Consider the following 21,012-nt stretch of genomic DNA (forward strand, 5'->3'; position numbering starts at 1 on the left):
CCCAGCAGATAGACTCCGAGCACTTGAGCATGGCACGTGAGACCGCCTGCTTCATAAGCCAGCCCTGAATATCTGTCCAGCTACTTTTTTATTGCCTTAGACTTTGTACTTTGCCTCCCATCATACTGAGCTAAGTTTCCTTCCTGTTAATTCCTGGTCTTTCATTCCTCTGGAACTTGGCATATGCTGCCCCCTAGCCGAGATGCTCACTGCCCCTTCCCAGAATGTACTTTCCCATTGACCTTATTTTTGATACCTTTCTTACACACCTACTGTCTTTGTACCTTTTGGTGTTCCTTTGTACCCTGTAAATCCTTGCATTGTTATACACGGTGTGGTAATTCTAATTAAATATTTGCTTCCCCAACTAAACCATCAGTTCCTTGGGGGTGACATCTAGCACTCGGTAAATGTATTTGTCTAGTCCAATTAAATACTGGGTCTGAAGCCCTGAAGATAAGCTACACTTCAGAATGAAAGATTTGGGAGTCATCAGAATATAGATAGTAGTTAAAACCAGGCATAGTCAATATGCTCTTACGTAAGTGTGTATCTTTAAAAGAGAAGAAGGCTTATTGCGGAATCCTGGAGAGCACCGATATTTAAAGAGACAAATTAGAAAAGAGCATTAGAACGATGTGTTCAGAAGGGTAGGAAGAGAAAACTAGGGGGAAGAATGTTTCAGATGTTAAGGGTGTTACGAAGCAATCACTGTTAACCAGTGATAAATGCAGCAGAAAGTCAAGTCAAGTCCCTTTTGGACTTAGCAGCTATAATCTCAGTGGTCACCTTTGCCAGAGAGCATTTCAGTGGAGTGGTGACGGCATAAAGCACGGTAAATTCAGGGCAGGGTCTTTCAGCCTCTGCGTTATTGACATTTTGAGCTGAATAATTCTTTGTTGTAGGGGGCTGTCCTGTGGGGCAGTGTTTAGCAGTATCTCTGGCCTCTAGACATGGGTAACTTCTCCCCCATCCTCCCAGTTGTGCCAACCAAAGGTGTCTTAAGACATTACCAGTGTCCCCTTGGGAGCAAAATTATCTCCAGCTGAGAAGCACCAGAAAGGTGGAAATTGAGTGGGAAAGCGAAAAAGTGGAGACATTGGGAATACACTATTTTTAATAAAGGCATGAGAGCTGGAGTCAGAAAGGGTTGTAAGTGCTGGGCTTGGTTGTCTTCTGTCAGCATTTCCCAAATACGTTTGCATTCCCTCTTTAGCCCTGGGAGCGTGGGGAAGCTGTTAGGCCCGTTGCCCATGCACCCGGCAGCTGAAGACAACTATGGTTATGACGCCTGTGCCGTGCTCTGCTTGCCCTGTGTCCCCAACATCTTGGTGATTGCCACTGAGTCCGGAATGCTCTACCACTGTGTCGTGCTGGAAGGGGAGGAAGAAGACGACCAAACAGTAAGTCGGGCTGGTGTGGGCATGTGTGTGCCTCCAGCGCCTGCTGTAGTTCCCAGACCAGTGTGAATGCTCATCCATGATGAACTGCAGTTTGTATCTGGCACTTATGTGTGTTTTGGAAACGGAACACTTTAATTGAAGCCCATTTAAAAACTCAATTGCAAGAAGTTAGAAGGTGCCCAACTTACTTGGTGCAGCAACCTGCATATTTCTTTCTAAACTCTAAATTGCCCTCCTTGGTGACAGTTACAAAGAACCTTTGAATCACTGAATTGGCTTTTCTTGAAACTTGTTTATTTACATCTTCCTAAAAGATGAGAGGCTTTTTTTTTCTCTTTTAAGAATAATAAGGCACTGTTAGAATAGGGGGTGGAATTAAGAAGAATTTGAACGCAGTATTTGATCTGGCTTTTTGCTTCAGGTTTTAATTGTGTACATTTCCAGACGAGCATGAAAGACTAAAAATCACAGTGCTTTTTTTTTTTTTAACAGTCAGAAAAGTCCTGGGATTCCAGGGCAGACCTCATTCCTTCTCTGTATGTGTTTGAGTGTGTTGAGTTGGAGCTTGCTCTGAAACTGGCGTCTGGAGAGGATGATCCTTTTGATTCTGACTTTTCTTGTCCAATTAAACTTCACAGAGGTAAAGTATGCTCTAAATTCAGTCCTTTTATCCCATTATACTTACACTGTCACAGACTATTCCTGTGTAATTTATTTTTTCTGTGGTTCCAGCCTTTAAAAAATGGACTGGGTTCTTTTGGCCTTTTAGTCAGAACATTACCCTTTAGGTCCAATAAAGACTGAACAAATTTCCCAAGTTTTAAAATAGTGGTCCTCAGTCTGGATCCACCCAGATTTATAATAGTGAATTTTTCCTGGTCCAGTCAAAAGTAGATTTCATGATTCAAATTCTTAAATGTATGCAAACTTTAATAAACTTTTAAAATAACTTTAACAATAAAATTATAATATACTGGTATTAAGCTATCTCTTTAAAATATCTTTTTTCATTTTAGAACACATTATCTTAGACCCAGTTGAATGTTTCCTTTTTGATCTTTTTTCCTTTTGTTTTAATTTACTTGGGTTGACACCCGATCCTTCTGGCTAGTTATCTGTTCATCTAGGTAGCTCCTGGATAGATGCTGAGACAGTCAAAGAATGTGTTGTCCAGATTCTGAGTGGCTGCGTGGAAGGAGTCTGGGACTAGGAGTCTGGAGTGTCCTGGGTTTGGGTACAGCTCTGACATGATTAGAAACTCTGTATAGTATTGGGCACCTGCTCAGCCTCACTCATCTTCAGTTTTCTCTCCTAAAAACAATAGGGATAATATCAGATGATCTCTTATGTCCTTTCTGACATAAAAATGCTATAATCCGATTTGCTTCTCAACCCTTTTTCAGAGTCTCCTCTAGGATTTAGTCTTCTTCCCCGTGAAGGATGAGGAATAAAAGCTTACTCAGTCTGGAACCATTTGGGGCGCCCGTCATTTTCCTCTGGTGCAGAGTCAGTCTTGTAGCAGCCTGGCCTAGTCTGCTTACAGTCCTATTAGCCAGTTTGCCTAGGATTGGTAATAATGGCTTCCACTCTGTACTAAAGTATAGCCAGAACATTTAAGACGGTGGGAGTCCTTTTATAATAAACCAGCAAAGAGAACTCATTGGGCATGTGGAATTGAACAGAACTCTGTTTTATAGATGAGATTGAGACACAGTGAGGTAAAGTGACATAAACTAATTGGTTTCCTTAAGATACACATGTCTTTGGGAAATCTTAATTGTTGTTTTTTTTATCTTGATTCTTCAGGTAAGAGATAAAAGTTAGTTAGTTTCACCTATGAAAATGTTAACTCACTCAAATTTTACTTAAGGCATATTACAATCCCTGACACATACCCAGAGTCTTAATGTCATAAATGAATGGTTTCCTTAGAACCTGTCGGGTGTCTAGCACACTTCCTACTTCAGTTACTGATATTGCCCTTTTTCATAATAGATTTCTGTCACATCCTAATACTAAGATTTTCCTGTTGACTTAAGCACCATAAACACATTTTGAGAAGCCATTGTAAACAATGAGAGACATAGTGAGGTGGTTTCAGCCTTAAATTCAGTCTCGTCTGTGGGCAATTGAAAAGAAGCTTCAGTACTTTATTGTTCTTGGAGATTTTTTTTTTTAACTTTTTATAGTTTAATTGCTGTTTTCAGAGGTGCTATGCAGAGCCCCAACATATAAAACAGATTAAAAAAATAATACTTTATATCATTTACTTACTATAAAGTCATCAGTAAGAAAGTGAGGCTGTTAGAAGAAAATTTTGGTGTAGCGGCTTATGGTGACAGTTGCCATTTTATATCAGCTTTAGTATATACATTATTTCTATATCTTGTTTTAGTTGTTTAATATTTTAAAAATCCTGAGACAGATAAATATTTATAAATAATGTAAATATTCAAGAGTTCATCTTTTAGTTTCAGGATAGTCTTACTGATAACTAGGGCTCCAAAGATACAGAAATTTTCATTAAAATTAGGTAACAACTGCTTATATTTCTTGGTATAAATATAAATGTAAAAACTGTATCTAAAACTTAAACTTAAAAAACTACCTGTAAAAAACAAAAAAAGAACAAAAAAAACAAAAAAAGAAAAAAACTACCTGTAAGTCAGCATTATCAAGACAAGTAAAAGTCCACATTTCACGCCTGACAGTATTGCTGTACCAGGACTATTCACTGAGCAGTTATGCTGAGGACTTTTTAGTGCCTGTGCTGTAGGAGTGAGCCGACTTCAACAATTTCACGTAAGATGTGTGCAAGCATAGGTTTCCTGCAGAGCATTAACCTTTCTTAATCACCGTTTTATTTTGAAGAACTGTAAATAAATGCACAGAATTGGGCAGAAAGGCATAAGTGAGCTGCCTGACAGCAGGTGTTTAGTTCAGTGAACTCTGTGTTAATATTTAGAAAATAACATATTTGAATTGTTTATTAATTATATTTTCAAAATATTTAAAATATATTTTAAAATTGAATTCAAATTTCAAAATTCTAAAACCCTGACATAGTGCCATAGTGTGAAGGTCCTGTGGACCTTCCATCACTTCCATCAACAAATGTGTTTGTGGCCTGCTCAGGTGAATTCTTTCAGTTTTCTCATGGCTGCCTTTATATCATTACTGATTCCATTTGCAGATCCCAAGTGTCCCTCAAGATACCACTGTACTCATGAAGCTGGTGTGCATAGTGTTGGGCTCACTTGGATTCATAAACTTCACAAATTTCTTGGATCAGGTGAGTTTTTTGTGCTTTTCAGTATGTTTCACAGATTCTATCAAAAAGTAGTTTGGAATAGAAAAATAATAGAGAAAATAAATGACACCAAAAGAGAGTCCTTTGAAAAGATCAACAACATTGACAAACCTATAGGTAGACTGACCAAGACATAAAAAAGACTCAGATTACTACAGTTGGAAATGAAAGAGGGGATGTTCCTGCTGATCTTACAGAAATGTGACAGCTTATAAAGGAATACAATGAACAACTATATGTCACTTAGATAATCTAGATGAGGTGGATAGATTCCTAGTAAGACATAAATTACCAAAACTGACTCAAGAAGAAATAAAAAATTTGAATAGACTTACAACAAGTAAAGAAATTGAATCAATAATCGAAAACTACCCAAAAGGAAAAGTTCAGGACAATATAATTTCACATTTAAAGAATTAATATCAGTTCTTCACAAATTCTTACAAAAAATAGAAGAGGAAACACTTCCCTGCTCACTCTTTGAGGCTAGTAATACCCTGATACCAAAACTAGACATACATTCAAGAAAGATAAACCAGAGATAAGTACCTTTTATAAATATAGATGCATAAAATCCTAAACAGAATACTAGCAAATGAAATCCAGCAACATAAAAAGAGCATACAGCATGATTTAGGGATGTGAGGTTAGTTTAACACTGAGAAATTTAATTGATATATTATACCATATCAGGAGAATAAAGGACAGAAACCATATGATTATCTCAATAGACAGAAAAAACATTTTTAAAAAATCCAACAGCCGTCCATGTTAAAAACACTCAACAAACTAGTAATAGTAATAGAAAAGAACTTCCTCAAACTGAAAAAGGGCATCTATGAAAAGACTACAGCTTTTTTTTTTTTGGTAAGATTCCATATATGAGTGATACGGTATTTTTCTTTCTCTTTCTGGCTTGCTTCATTTAGAATGACAATCTCCAGGTCCATCCATGTTGCTTCAAATGGCATTATTTTATACTTTTTCATGGCTGAGTAGTATTCCATTATATAAATATACCACAACTTCTTTATCTAGTCATCTGTCGATGGACATTAAGTTTGCTTCCATGTCTTGGCTATTGTTAATAGTGCTGCTGTGAATACTGGGGTGCATGTATGTTTTTGAATTAGAGTTCCCTCCAGTTATATGCCCAAGAGTGGGATTGCTGGATCATAAGGTAAGTCTATTTTTAGTTTTTTAAGGAATCTCCATACTGTTTTCCATAATGGCTGCACCAAACTGTATTCCCACCAGCAGTGTAGAAGGGTTCCCTTTCCTCCCCACATCCTCTCCAGCATTTATGGTTTGTGGACATTTGAATGATGGCCCTTCTGACTGGTGTGAGGTGATACCTCATTGTAATTTTAATTTGCATTTCTTTGATAATTACCAATAATGAGCGTTTTTTTCATGTGCCTATTGGCCATTTGTATGTCTTCATTGGAGAATTGCTTGTTTAGGTCTTCTGTCCATTTTTGGATTGGGTTGTTTGTTTTTTTCCTAATTAAGTTGTATGAGCTGTTTATGTATTCTGGAAATTAAACTTTTGTTAGTCACATCATTTGCAAATATTTTTTCCCATTCCATAGGTTGTCTTTCTGTTTTGCTTATGGTTTCCTTTGCTGTGCAAAAAGCTTATAAGTTTAATTAGGTTTTATTTGTTTATTTTTGCTTTTATTTCTATTGCCTGGGTAGACTGCTCTAGGAGAATGTTGCTAAGATTTATGGCAGATAATATTTTGCCTATGTTTTCTTCTGGGAGGTTTATAGTGTCTTGTCTTATGTTCAAGTCTTTAAGCCATCTTGAGCTTATTTTTGTGTATGGTGTGAGGGAGGGTTCTAACTTCATTGATTTACATGCTGCTGTCCAGTTATCACAGCACTACTTGAAGAGGCTGTCTTTTCTCCATTGTATATTCTTGCCTCCTTTGTTGAAGATTAGTTGACCATAGATCTGTGGGTTTATTTCTGGGCTTTCTCTTCTGTTCCATTGATCCATATGTCTGTTTTTATGCCAATACCACGCTGTTTTGATTACTGCAGCTCTGTAGTATTGTTTGAAGCCTGGGAGGGTTATTCCTCCAGCTTCATTCTTTTTCTTCAGTATTGCTTTGGCAGTTCTGGGTCTTTTGTGATTCCATATAAATTTTAGGATTATTTGTTCTAGTTCTTTGAAAAATGTTCTGGGTAATTTGATAGGAATCACAATAAATCTGTAGATTGCCTTGGGCAGTATGGCCATTTGAACGATACTGATTCTTCCAATCCAAGAGCATGGGATATCTTTCCATTTCTTTAAGTCGTCTTAAATTTCTTTAATTAATGTTTTATAGTCATCTGCATGTGAGTCTTTCACCTCCTTGGTCAGGTTTATTCCTAGGTATTTTATTATTTTGGCTGCGATTTTGAAAGGGATTGTTTCTTTACCTTCTTTTCCTGCTCTTTCACTGTTAGTATAAAGAAATGCAATTGATTTTTGTATGTTAATCTTGTATCCTGCCACCTGCCAAATTCTTCTACAGCTGTAGTAGCTTTTTTGTGGAACTTTTAGGGTTTTCTATACATCTTCCCCATTGAAGCCATCTGGTCCTGGACTTTTGTTTGCAGAGAGGTTTTTTATTGCTGATTCTATTTCATTTCTAGATCAGTCTGTTCAAGTGGTCTGTTTCTTCTTGATTCAGTCTTGGTGGACTGTATGTTTCCAGAAACTCGACCATTTCTTCTAGCTTGTCTAATTTGTTTCTGTATTTTGTGAGGAATTTGTCTTTTGAAGTAGGCAGTGTTCTGTCAGACTTCAGCAGGTGTTCTGAGTGAATGGGTGGGTCCGTGGTGTCTGTCTTGGTGTATTTGTGGGAAAGGTTGAGCTAAGAGCATCCTTCTATTCCGCCATCTTGGCCTCCCAAGAAGTTAGAAGTTGTACTTCTAACTTTCTGTTGCTGCTGTAGTAAATTGTTACAAGCTTAGTGTCTTCAAAAAATACAAATCTATTATCTTGCAGTTTCTATAGGTTAGAAGTCCTAGGATGATCTCACTGGGCAAAACAGCGTTCCTTTCTGGAGGCTCTAGGGGAAGACCCACTTCCTAGCCTTTTCCAGCTTCTGTTACCTTCCTTTGCTTTTTTTGAGGGGCTGGTAATTAGGTGTTGTTGTTTTTTTTTAATGGAGGTGCTGGGGATTAAACCCCAGGACCTCGTGCATGCTAAGCATGTGCTCTATCACTGAGCTGTACACTCCCCACTTACCTTCCTTTGCTTATAGTCCACTTCCTCCATCTTCAAGGCCAGCAGTGATGGGACAAAAGTTGAGTCTTTCTCAACTTATATCACTTTGACTTTCTTTCCTGCTTTCCTTTTTCATTTTTATGGAAATTTGTGATAACATTGGGCCCACCCAGGTAATCCAGGTAACCTCCCTGTTTCAGAGACATCTGATGGGCGTCTTTAATCCCATCTGCAATCTTTATTCCCCTTTGCCATGTGACCTAACATTCATAGGTTCTAGGGATTAGAACACAGCCATCTTTGAGGAGTCCATTGTCCCTCCTACTACATTCTGTCCCTAAAGATTCACATCTGACCTGCATGCAAAATGCTCTAGACAAACGCAAAGTTCAAAATCTCATCTAAATGTCATGAAGTCCCCAGTCTCATCATCTGAATCACTTATATCAATTATAGTTAGACTTTAAGTAGAATCTACCCAGGAGCAAAAGTCCTCTCTCTGTGGACCTATGAAACAGTTATCTGCTCTCAGAACAGAATGTGGGGCAGGTATAGGTATCAGTTAAAGATACTGCAGTTCAAAAGGGGAGAAAACAGAAAGGAAAAAGGAGCCGTAGGTCCCAAGAAATTTAAAATTCCAAATTCCATTATGTTTCAAGGCCTGGGGATAATCCTTGCAGCTCTGCCCTCAGCATAGTTCTTCATTTTTCAGGAAAGGTATTTGTAAGTGAGTAGTTTTATTAGCCTGTTTCCTGCCTGTGGAATTTTGAGGGGGGAGTAGCCTTCTCTCATCCCATTGTGACGCTTTCAGTCCAACCCAGTGGTGCTTCGTTGGGTATAAAATCCTCAAGAACTTTTTGGGTCTCCTGTGTTTATCATGAGTCACTCTAGTAGAGGTTCATCCACAGACCTTCCCTGAATAATCCCATCTCTACTTTTGGCTTCTGCTGACACCAGAAGGAATCTAAGTCTACACTGTTAATCTCTTCAGAGAGCTTTTGTGTGACTGAATATTCTGACCTTTTGATCTTTCTGAGGTACTAGCAAAATAGCCACACCAGTGGCTTTTTCTCTAAACATGCTTTCCTCATGTGAATCTCTTAATTTTAGCACCTTTTGCCGTCCAAATAGGCTGAGAATTTCCTAGATCACCAAGTCCCTTGTTCCTTTTTGTTTAATAATTCTTCCCTCAATTTTATTTTTCCTCACATTTTACCATAATCAGCAAGAATTCAGACCACATCTTCAACACTTTACTTGGAAATGTTTGTAGCTACAGGTCCAATTTAATTGTTTATAATTCTGTCTTCCACACTTTCCCCTTAAGATCAGGAACAAAAGGATATCTGCTCTTGCCACTTGTATTCAATATTATAATGGGGGTTCTAGGCAGGAAATTAGCCAGGAAAGTGAAATAAAAGGTATCCATATTAGGAAAGAAGTAAAACTATATTCTCTGACGACATGATCTTTTACGTAGTTAATTGTAGGGGACCCATTGAAAAACTGCTTAAACTAATGAATGAGTTTAGAGAGGTTGCAGGATACAAGATCGGTAAACAAGTATCAGGCCTGTTTCTGTGCACTAGCAATGAACAATCCAAAAGGAAATTAAGAAACCAGTTTCATTTATAACAGCATTAAAATGAATAAAGTACTTAGGAATGAATTTAACAAAAGAAGTGCAAAGCACAGTCTTAAAACTTTAAAACATTGTTGAAAGAAAAAAAGAAGACCCTAAGTAAATGAAAAATATCCTGTGTACATGGATCAGAAAGCTTACTATTGTTAGATGCAGTACTCCCCAAATTGATATATAAATTCCATGCAACCCCTGCCAAAATTCTAGCTAGCTTCTCTGCAGAAACTGATAAGCTGATCTTAAAATTCATATGGAATTTCAAGTGACCTAGAATAGTCAAAACAATCTTGAAAAACAGGGACGAATTTGGAGGACCCACACTTCCCAATTTCAAAACTTACTACAAATACATGGTAATCAAGACAGTGTGATATTGGCATAAGAATACACATATAGGTCAATGAACAGCATTTAGAGTTCAGAAACATACCTTTACATTTACAGTAGGTTGGTTTCAACAAGGATGCCAGAACAGTTCAATTCAGTGGGGCAAAGAATAGTCTTTTTCAACAAATGGTCCTGGGACAATTGTACATCCACATGCACAAGAATGAAAGTGGACCATTACCTCACGCCGTACACAAAAATGAACGCAAAATGGATCAAAGACTTAAATACAAGGACTAAAACTATAGAACGCTTACAAGGAAATACTATCACAAAAGTGAAAAGGCAACCCCTAGAATCGGAGTAAGTATTTGTAAATCGTATATCTGATAATGGACTTGTACCTAGAATATAGAATTGTTAGAATTCAATAGGAAAAGGATAGATAAACCAATTTTTAAAACAAAGGATTTTAATAGACATTGTTCCATTGATAATATACAAACAGCCAATAAGCACATGAAAACATGTTCAGTTATGGAAATGAGACAATTAAAAGTGTTATTAAGGATGTGGAAAAATAGTGACCCTCATACACTGCTTATGGAAATGTGAAATGATGCAGCCACTTTGGGAAGACGGTCTGGCAGTTCCTCAAATGACTGAACATAGAGTTACCATATGACCCAGCAGTTCCACTCAAGATAAATGAAAACATACGTCCATACTTGGATAAAACTTACAAATGAATGTTCATAGCAGCAGCATTCATAATAGCTAAATAGCCAAGTGTCCATCAGCTGATGATTAGATAAATAAAATATCGTCTGTCCATGCAGTGGGCTATTCAACAGTAGAAAAGAAGTACTTACACCTGTCCCAACATGAATGAACCCTTATGCTGAGCGAAGGAAACCAGTCGCAGACAACTAGCTGTTGTATGATTCCGCTTACAGAAAATGTCCAGAATAAAAAGTCAACAGAGCCAGAAAGCAGATCAGTGGTTGCTGGTTAGGCCTGGGGTGCCTGGCAGAAACACCAGGGGGTGATTGCTAGTGGGGATGGGGGTTTCTCTCTGGGTAACGAAAATATTCTAAATTTTTTGTGCTGATGGTTGTACGGTACTTTTAATATACTAAAAATCCACTGAATTGTACACTTTAAGTGTGGTATTGTGAATTACATTTCAAAAAGCTGTTATAAAAGTAAAATTGGTGTAGGTGAGGAAGGGACTGGAAGGGAATGATTTCTGGAATTTTTCTGCTCAATGAAACATTTCTGCATTTAGAAACTTTACCGAGGAAAATCCACTTTCCTTGAGGCAGAAATCTAGACCCTGTGGAAAAGAGATTTCTATGTCAGCCATAGCCTTTAAGAAGCAGTGTTCTGAGGCAAGAGCTTAATTTCATTTAACTAACATTGTCAGCATTTTAATTTGGAGACTTTTGCCTAAAGTGTCATTTAACTTATATAATGTATTCTTTTGTAGATGAAGAAGATAAGGACAGTTTGCAGGAACTAGCTACAGAACAGAAATGCTTCGTAGAACACATCCTTTGCACCAAGCCATTGCCGTGCAGGTAAGGGCCTTTTCTGCCGTCCAAGCATGGGTCACAGCTGTTTCAGTAGCTGAGGTGCGCGCGTGTTCGTTACATTTGCCTGCGACGTGGTGCTTCAGCCCTGAGAGAGTCTGCGCCACGTGCCACGTGCTCTGGCTGGGGGCGTTTCCCCAGGCGTCGCCCCCGTCCTCCCGTGGCTCACTCTGATTCTTCTTTCTGATCTTAACTTCATGTCAGCTCATGAGGGCTCCCTTGATTCCCCAGAGCCCCTTCGGGTCCTCCTGTTACTCTTCTTTGCAGCACATATTCCAGTTGATGTTTGTGTTTGTTTAACGTCTGTCACCACTACTGGAATACACGTGTTTCTTGAGAGCATAGACCATGTCTGTCTGTTTCCTTCTTTATACCATCGCCTCATGTGTGTTCACGTGGTGTCTGACAGGTGCCTGCGAGACACTTAGTAAATATCTGATGAAAAGAGTAAAAGGAAGTATCTAGAATGACTCTCAGGTTTCCAGCTGGGGTAACAGGAGATGTGGAACCCTTCAGAAAAGTGGGATGTAAGACAAAGGGTGGGTGTGGGAGGACTCAGGATGGGTTACTGGGACATGTGCGCTAAAGGCCGTCCGCGCGGCGGGTGCGTGTGTGGGTCTGGAGCTGGACGTGGTCTGGGCTAGGACAGTTCATATGCGGGAGTTGTCAGCACTGGAGCCACGACTCCAGGGGAGGCTCCTCAGGAAAGGGCCTAGAATGAGTAGAGGAGACCTGAGCAGAGTCTTGAGCAACACTTTCTTACAAGCGGTGAGTGGAGGACGAGGAGCCCAGCCCAGGAAGGAACCCGGGGAGCCCGAGGGAGGACCGGGGGGAAGGGTCCAAGGAGGGGGATGTTTCAAAGAGGCAGCAGCAGGCTGCAGCATCGAATGAGCACAGCAAAGTGGTGAAGAGCGTAGCATCCAGATTTGGAAAACTCAGCGCTTCCTCGACAACCACAGGGAAACGCTTTCAGGGGCCGGGGGTGGGGTAGCCCCAGGTTGTGAAGTGAATGGGGAAAATAAATAATCTCATTTAGGTACATTTCAAAAACAGGTAAAATTAAACAATACTGCTTAGGAATGAATACAGAGCTAGGAAAGCTATAAAGCAAAATGAGAGCATAAATATCTTAAAAATTGGAGTTGCGGTTACTTCCCAGGCAAGTGGGAGGCTGTGACTGGGGAGGGCCACACAGGAGGGCTTAGGCCATGGCCGGGCTCCAATTCTCAGCCTGGGGAGTGATGAGTGTGCTATGCACTCTTCTGTATGTAGATGTCACACTAAAATTACAAAGTTCTTTTTAACCTCCGCGACTTCCCCTCGCCGCCACACGCCTCCCCCTCCAATGAAAGGTACACGAGAGATGTGGAAGGGGAAAGGGGCCTGCAGGCTGCTGCTGAAGACAGCTGGTTCTAAAGGCAAGGGGAGAAGGAACAGGTTAAGGAGAACGCGAAATGAGTGGAGAGTGTTTTCAGTGGAAGAGATGTGAACCTGCTTATAAGCTGAGAGGAGACAGACAGGAGGGGGCTTGCGATTACAGAGTGGATGACGCACAGCTCAGGGAGGCGGGAGGAGACGGCATCAACAGTCCAGCGTCAGCACTGTGCTCTGGGGGTGGGCTGACCACGGGGGCAGGACAGCGGTGTGTTGGCAGGACAGACAGTTCTTGTCTGTGGTCCAGTTTTCTGTTTCTCAGTGAAGTTAAGAACCAAGACTTGGAGGGAGATGCCTGCAATGCACAGTAAATTGCTCCTGTGACAGAGATGTTGGGCCGCATTGAATTTGTAGTGTGAGAAAGACACTAAAGTCCTATTCAGTCAAAGGTTTCTGAGCACTTAACCTGTGCTTGGCTAGGCACGCGGAGGCAGCTGGGGCTTACGTGCAAGTAGGGAAGACAGACACGCAAAGAGCTGACTTCATATCGTGCTAACTGCTGAGATGACAGTGAGCACCGTGAGGCTGTGGCTTCCTGAGAGACTTACAAGTCAGAAATGGCCTCAGGGCTGCTCAGTGACAGCTGGAATCAAACCAATCAGAGCTTTAAGTGGTAGAGGTTTCCAAGCCACCACCTTGAGAGTCCTGCACTGATCGCGTGTCCCAGGTAACTGTTAGCCCAGGCCTGAGGCGGCCACACACCTCAGCCATGTCTTTGCTTTTGGATCCGCTGCATTTGCTGCTTTGTGGTTTAACTGTGGCTGTGTTTTTCCAGGCAGCCAGCTCCGATTCAAGGATTCTGGATTGTCCCTGACATACTGGGGCCTACGATGATCTGCATCACCAGTACCTGCGAATGCCTCATAAGGCCTTTACTGTATGTCCCACTTTGTATTTGCATACAGTTCTCATTAATTCTGCAAAATCTAAGCTGGGAAGATGTCCTTAGTAAGATAAATGTCTGCAGATACATGGTTTATGCTTTGGCTTCTGACTTCAGGATTGGAAGGGTGATTATTTCTGTTGCTCCTGCCATCTCTGGAAGGATTTATGTTAGGCATAATTTCTGGCATCTCCTTTAGCTGTCTGAGAGTCAAGAGCTGTACTTCCAAGCGTGGAAAGAATACTAAAATTAAGTACTGAACTCTATTATTAGTGGGAGTTAGGTTTAAGTGCCAGGCTCAGAAATAAGCCACTTACCTGCACTGCCTCCTATCATCACAGCAATCCTGTAAGGACAGCACTGTTCTCCTCATCTTGTAGAAGAGGAAACAGGGCTGGAGGTTAAGATGATGCCAGAGTCACAGGTGACACACACACCTGGGCTACAGGTACAGGGCTTTCTGACTTCAGAGTTCATACTCACTTTTGTAAACTCTGGAAGAAAAGTGGTGTCATAGCTGAGCTCGCAAGCCTCCTTTCTTAACTTTCGGAGCCTATGTTAAGCTGTAAGTGTATGGAAGGTCATTTGAGTTTTATAAATGCAGGGCTTAAGTCTCTAAGGAGCCACGGGGGTACCAGAACACTAGGCCCCTCTCCCCCGTCTCTTGGTGTTAGTTCACAGCGTGTGCTTCTAGATATTGATGTATTTCAGAATGCTGGCATTCATTTACTGTCCTGAGAAGAATTTCCATGCTTTTTGAAAACTGACAAGTTACACCACTTAGGAAGGAAAATAATTCAGTCAATTTTGTGACATTTATAGTGAAAGAGACTGAAAACTAGCAAGACTAAGAAGTAAAAATCACTGCAAACAAGTATCTTTTTGCCTGCTGCCTCAGCATGGTTTTTAAAAACCTGTCCTACCGTTAGTGAAATAAGACCTAATCATACTAGGTTACTTCAGAATAAAATCATGAATCCCACGGGGAAAAAAAACTCTTAATTGGTTATCTGGATACCTTCAAATCATGTTTCTGCTAGCTCCTTCAAATACATGTCTGTGATGTGACGTTGTTAACAAACTCCCAGACGTCAGTCACCGCAGTCACTTACTGTGCTGTTTAAAGTTTGCACTCTTTCAAGCTTTCTGAAGTTGCCATTGTGAGTATTTGTAACACTTTGTAGTTCCTTATGTTCTCATTTCTGGATTAATGTGACTTACGCTTTCCTCTAATATAGCAAATAACTAACTCCATGGTAAACCTTATTTATTTTGCAGAAGCACAGTCCATCCAGCATCGCCTCCCCTGCTCTGTACCCGAGATGACGTTGAAGTGGCAGAGTCTCCCCTCCGGATTCTGTCCGAAACCCCGGATTCCTTTGAAAAACACATCAGAAGCATTCTGCAACGCAGTGTCGCAAATCCAGCGGTTTTGAAGTACGGGATTGGGGTCATACAGGTTTTAAAAAGTGACTCCCTTCTCTTTTCATAATTCCTGTTTATCCTCTCAGTCCTCAGCTGTTTCATTTCATAGACTTTTTATTATGTTGGAGTTGGAAGAAACACAGGGCAGTTTAATCAGCTAGTGAGCACAGAGGGACAGTCTGCGGAGGCACTTGAGAAGGATAAACAGGAAGTGTGGAAAGAAGGGGAAAGGGGAGTTATGACTTGAGTCTGTTTTCAGCTGTTTCGCTCAGCTAAGGAAAGTAATGATAGAAACTTCTTTTTTAAAGATCATCTGAAAAAGATACGGCGCCCCCTCCCGAAGAATGTCTTCAGCTCATCAGCAGAGCCACCCAGGTGTTCAGAGAACAGTACATTCTTAAACAGGACCTGGCAAAGGAGGAGATTCAGCGGAGGTAGGATGGCCTTTGTTCCCGTACCACCAGTCCCTGGCCGAGAGCTGACACTGTATGATGGCTTAGACCTGGCTTCTGATTAAATTTTTCTTCTTGAAGGGTGAAACTGTTATGTGACCAAAAAAAGAAACAACTAGAAGATCTCAATTATTGCCGAGAGGAGAGGTAAGTGCCAAAACTAGGGAGAAAAAAATAACAGTTCGCTGAGACTGGACCTGTGTCCCACCCCAGGACGCTGAAGCACGTCGGCTGGCTGCACCACAGAGGTGGCCCTGTAGCAACGCCTGTTTTTTTTATGCCATCAGGAAAAGTCTACGGGAAATGGCTGAGCGCTTAGCTGACAAATATGAGGAAGCCAAGGAAAAACAAGAAGATATTATGAACAGGTCAGTGGGCTGTGTAACATTCCGTTCCCCACTCATGTACTACCAGTGTTCCTAAGTACTTGGGCACCCGTGTGAAGGAATGCGGGCCGACAGCAGGTTCTCCCTCTGAGCTGTGTTTTACAAAAGGCAGCGCAGTGATGCTTTCCCCAAGCCCAGCCTCTGGGATCCTCCTTCAAAGACACCAGATTCATAAACTAAGAGCTTCAGGTAGGACTGTATTTCTCCTAAGGAGCAGAGATCTTAAGCTGAGCTGATGTTTGCTTCCCTTTTCTAAAGGATGAAAAAAGTACTTCACAGTTTTCACTCTCAGCTTCCAGTTCTGTCTGATAGTGAGAGAGACATGAAGAAAGAATTACAGCTGATACCTGATCAACTTCGACATCTGGGCAATGCCATCAAACAGGTAGGAATGGATACAAGGTGGCTAACTTTGGTACTTTTTAAAAGTGTCTCTCCTGTAGGAAATAATTTTATAAAATATATAAAGAACAGACTAAAACAGATACTATAAAAATGTGTAGGAAACCACAGCTAAGATACCTGTGTTCTGTTTGATACCTAAGGTTACTATGAAAAAAGACTATCAGCAGCGAAAGATGGAAAAGGTACTGAGTCCTCAGAAGCCCACCATTACACTCAGCGCCTACCAGCGGAAGTGCATTCAGTCCATCCTGAAGGAGGAGTAAGTACTCCTACCAGTCAGCTGCTGTGAGATAGTTTTTCCTTTGCAAAATGCCCAAATCAGCCTTTCTCTGCCCAGATAAGATCACTTGGCATGCAGGTGTCAGGTAGTTAGGACAGGAAGCACACGACAGATGAAGATGGTGGGGGGCTCAAAAAGGGCGTCCCTCTCTCGTAAGATAACGCTGTTGTGTGGCCAGGGTACTCCCCACAGGGTCCGTTCAGCAGTATTGCCAGCAGTCGCACTGCTCTGCTTGCTGCTCCTCGCCGTAAATGAACTGCCTTTACTATCCACTTAAACCCTTAAGCCTTTAATTCTAGCAAAGCACTTCTAAGCTATTTCATTACTAAATTCTTAATCAATATTAATGTCTTACTCATCTGTTGTATTCCCCAAAGTGAGTGCCTTTATGATTTTACAGGGGTGAACACATAAGAGAGATGGTGAAGCAAATTAATGATATCCGAAACCATGTAAACTTCTGACACGGCCGGGGCCGGCGCGCCCTGTGAAACGAGCAGGTGGCATCACCTAGTTTATAAAGAGGCGTTCTGGATGAACTTTTCTGTGGTGGCTCATCACTTTTTATAGTTGTTTTATAATTATTGAATAAATGCTTTTATTTAAAAATTGGAATGTGCACTGTATATAAGCTCAAGTCTCTTAACTGTACTCGGCAAGGGCCTGAGACTTTCAGCTGTACACGGCCAGACCTCCGTGAACCCTACTTAGTTTTCTCCGTATCTGAGAAAGAATAAAAGCTGCATTTTAAAGTAGTAGCACCAGAAATATGACTGAAGAGGGACAGAATCCTAGGATTCAAAGGAAAAGGCCACACAGTATACTAGGCAGCAGCTTTTTTAATTTGAACACTTTCTTCTTAAGGACACACCTTCAGTACAGTTAACAAATGGTTATACCTGAAATCTGCCCAGAGCAGAGCTCAGGATCCACAGTTTCAAGGCCACTGCTGCTCGCTTCCTCGACAGGCAGTATTACCTTTCAGAGCTGAGTCTGGCAGTGCTCTGTGTCCCAATACATGTCGCTGAGTGGGTACGAGGTGCAGGTGTAGGACCTCAAAGGGAGAAACAAACAGTATGCACATATGAGTTTGCCCTTTAGCTTTAGGTAATGTTTTTATACCTGCCAGTATGAGTTCTGAAAGGTAATACCACACCCGCCTAGAAGTGGCTGAGTGACTGCCAATTAAAAGCCACACGGTAAGGTAGGTCACAGGCAGGAGGTAAATCAGGTTAGACATGCGTGAGAACATGTACACAGACTGCATACAAGCACAGGAACACTCATGAACCCCCGCTGACCTTTTGTCTTGAAGAGCTAAACCCTACCTTCTAAATTAGTTTCCCATTTACACAGAAAACCCAGTTTAAAGAAGTGTTTCATACTTAACAAAGTTTAAAGAGTCTCAGTTTGGGTTTTTCTAGCATATTTTTGTCAAAAAAGTGGGCTCCAACAATTTGCATCTGCCACCATAGAGACTGCTAAGTTTCCTAAGCATGATTCTGCTGGCCCAGGGCCAGCTTGTGGAGAAAGCCATCAGCCAGGTGCCGGGGCTCAGCCGAGCAGTTCCCTGGGAGCTACAGTTCAGCTCATTCAGGAAGATTATGAATCACCCACCTTGATTTACAGTGTCAATTTTAATAATCTAAAACAAATTAGCTCGGGGTTTATCCAAGGGACCCGTTTTACATTTACATAATTTAAAGTGACTGCATTTTGGAATTAATAAGATTTCCTGTAACTCCATAAGGATATGTTTTCTTTAAAGGAAACCAAGTAGAACTTCATACAAAGAGATTTTTTAAACCAATTAATGTTTCATGCACAGCAAGTCTATAGCACTATTTCCATAATTAGTATTTACTTTCGAATTCATAATCATGAATGTAAGACTACAGCAAGAGCCTAAGGAATGAGGTGTGTAGTCCTTATCTTGTCCTCTGGAAGACAGCGACAAAGATCTTTAGGGCTAATCCACTACAACTTCATTTATGACAGACAGTTCACTCAACCGCAAAGCTACAGCTTTAAGTGAGCCGAACAATCCACTTAATCCCCATATGGTTCCTTCAGGTACTCTGCTGTTACACAACACCAATCACAAAAATTATTTGAAAACGATTTTACTTTTGACCCACCTGTGTGATGAATTAAATAGCGCAGCCTTCTACTGGCTAACGGTACCGCAGCAGGTAGAGCGAATACGAATCCATTCTTGTGCTTCTGCAACACTTCATAAGGCTGTGGCAAAGGGCAACCTGTTCATGGATTTTTCTCCACACAGGAAAGGAATCTAACCTCACAGAAATGACAAGGCAGACTTCCAAACTGATGAACTAACTGGGTTTTCCCTAACTTCACCGTAAGCATTATCACACTCCAAGTCTAAATTATAAAAGAAAAACACAAAATAGGTATCTGCCAAACCTAGTTATCACCATTTTTCTATTTGACACTTGAAACAAATAGTACTTAGGCCCTTTGATTCAAGTTGAAAATAAAATAAACAGCAGACTTAAAAATTTATACTAGATGTTGTCAGACATAGCTTGTTTTATTAATATTTTTTCCACTGATCCAATAACTAAACTAAAACAAGTTTTCAAAAGAGTGGACAGTGCCAGTTCAGCTTGACCCTGGTACCTGTGCGCCCACAAAATATACCCACGTAGCAGAAAAAGTGCTTCCAAGCAGTTTCTTGTGCTTTTCCTTTAACTTCAACTTCCAATATATAAAGCCCCAGCGAAGTTTTCAAATTCTCATAATTAATTCAGTTCCAATTCAGTTGAATTGGTTTTGTATGCCACCATCTTATGGTTCTCAGGCAAGTTTCAGTAGCATTTAAGGTCCTCCAACACAAGATAAAGTGGTTTTTAAAAATGCACTGAGCTAGGAAATAGTCACTAGCCAATAGCCTGCTCTCAAACTTCATATTTTAATATAAAATATTCATACAGCATACTATACCTCTGTCTGCTAGCTGAATACTGTTACTGATGAACTCTAGGTAAAAAAAAAAAAAAAAATTCTCTCTTCCAATATCTTTGAACAGAAAATGTCATTCCGAACACTGCTGGGATGGTGCTTCAGGGCAGGGAAATGCTGGACAAAGCAGGCAAGGATCAACAGCACCTTCTCCATCACCAAGTCTGATCCCACCCCCCACTGGAATCAAGTTAGTGTTCCCATTTGAAAGGTCTTTTCGCTGCAAGTGACCTTTGCTGTGTGCTGTTCCTGTGCTGCAGTCTTCTCCCACTAGAGTTAAACATTTCTCCAGTCTTCCTTTTCTTGTGTGACTTCTTCAGTTAAGAGTTAAATAATAATTAATGTTGCTCTAAAGATGAGTTAAAAACCCAAAGTGCAGGCTAGAGTCCTGCTATGAGGGTGTCATGTCTCAGGGAGCTGGTTAATGTCTGTCAGTTTGGTATCATTCAGAATTGCCCGGATTCTCTCCAAGGAGTCTGCTTGCCGGATCCGCTCTAATTGCACCTAGGGAATCAACGCAGTGAAGTTAAGGGCAGATGGCTCCTGCCTAGATTTTCTGGTTTACTTCTTGGTTTAGCTGAGATGGAGATTAACTAACCCAGGAATAGTCACCTCAAAGAAAGGAGGCAGCAAGAACAATTAAATTCAAAAAGCAACTCCCAAAAGCTGCTGTGTAACAGACCCAGTGTAAGTTGCTGGGACTACAGAGATGAATTAGACCTGACCCCTGACCTCTGAGAGCCCACAGTTTATTTAGGGGGAAATACAAGTTTATACAGAGTTTTAGCCCAATATACTAAATGTCACTGTTCCAGCTTGGGGACCTAGAGAGGGTTCCACGGGGAGGACAAAGCTAAGCAGGGCCTTGAAAGAAAGGAGCAAGGGAGCGATGAGACAAGGATGCCTCCAGAGGGAATACTCTGTTGTGGGCAACAAACCACAGTAGTTTAAAAACATTAGGATAAAAAATGTAAGGCAGAGAGATGAACAAAGTCTAGGAGTAGTCCTGCTGGGAAGGGTCTTTATACGCTAAGAACTTTATACTTTATCCTTAGTGACCAGCAAGGACGAGGAAAATGGAAAGGGAGACAAGTCTGTGCCTACAAACCAGGTTTCCGGCTTAAATGACCAGGCAGGTGCTTGGGGCTGGGCTGGGAGTAGCCATGATCTAACCTGACTTCTGTCAGTGGTCGAGTCAGGGCCTGGCAAGTTCTCCTGGGTACCAAGAACCCCTAAAGTGCCTCCTTGGAGCTGTTCTAGGGGGT

The 21,012-nt window shown here is 41.0% G+C and overlaps 2 protein-coding genes across 8 annotated transcripts in view; one reads left to right on the top strand and one right to left on the bottom strand.

The window, feature by feature from the left end:
- Positions 1–17,377, top strand: part of NUP88 (nucleoporin 88) — a 29,544-nt gene extending 12,167 nt beyond the window's left edge. For both annotated transcript variants that reach the window (XM_006177031.3, XM_032498490.1), the window contains exons 6-17: positions 1,217–1,403; positions 1,896–2,043; positions 4,597–4,695; positions 11,395–11,485; positions 13,707–13,808; positions 15,093–15,251; positions 15,548–15,673; positions 15,773–15,838; positions 15,979–16,059; positions 16,336–16,462; positions 16,623–16,741; positions 17,163–17,377. In XM_006177031.3, the coding sequence (XP_006177093.1) occupies positions 1,217–1,403; positions 1,896–2,043; positions 4,597–4,695; positions 11,395–11,485; positions 13,707–13,808; positions 15,093–15,251; positions 15,548–15,673; positions 15,773–15,838; positions 15,979–16,059; positions 16,336–16,462; positions 16,623–16,741; positions 17,163–17,226 (1,369 nt within the window). In that variant the 3' untranslated portion in view covers positions 17,227–17,377. The remainder of the gene's footprint in view (positions 1–1,216; positions 1,404–1,895; positions 2,044–4,596; positions 4,696–11,394; positions 11,486–13,706; positions 13,809–15,092; positions 15,252–15,547; positions 15,674–15,772; positions 15,839–15,978; positions 16,060–16,335; positions 16,463–16,622; positions 16,742–17,162) is intronic.
- A 206-nt stretch (positions 17,378–17,583) lies between these two features.
- The window catches only part of RABEP1 (rabaptin, RAB GTPase binding effector protein 1), a 175,377-nt gene continuing 171,948 nt past the window's right edge, over positions 17,584–21,012 (bottom strand). For all 6 annotated transcript variants that reach the window (XM_032498489.1, XM_032498486.1, XM_032498484.1 and 3 more), the window contains one exon: positions 17,584–20,251. In XM_032498489.1, the coding sequence (XP_032354380.1) occupies positions 20,150–20,251 (102 nt within the window). In that variant the 3' untranslated portion in view covers positions 17,584–20,149. The remainder of the gene's footprint in view (positions 20,252–21,012) is intronic.

This window comes from Camelus ferus, chromosome 16 (genome assembly GCF_009834535.1).
Source record: "Camelus ferus isolate YT-003-E chromosome 16, BCGSAC_Cfer_1.0, whole genome shotgun sequence".
NCBI classification, from domain to species: Eukaryota; Metazoa; Chordata; class Mammalia; order Artiodactyla; family Camelidae; genus Camelus; species Camelus ferus.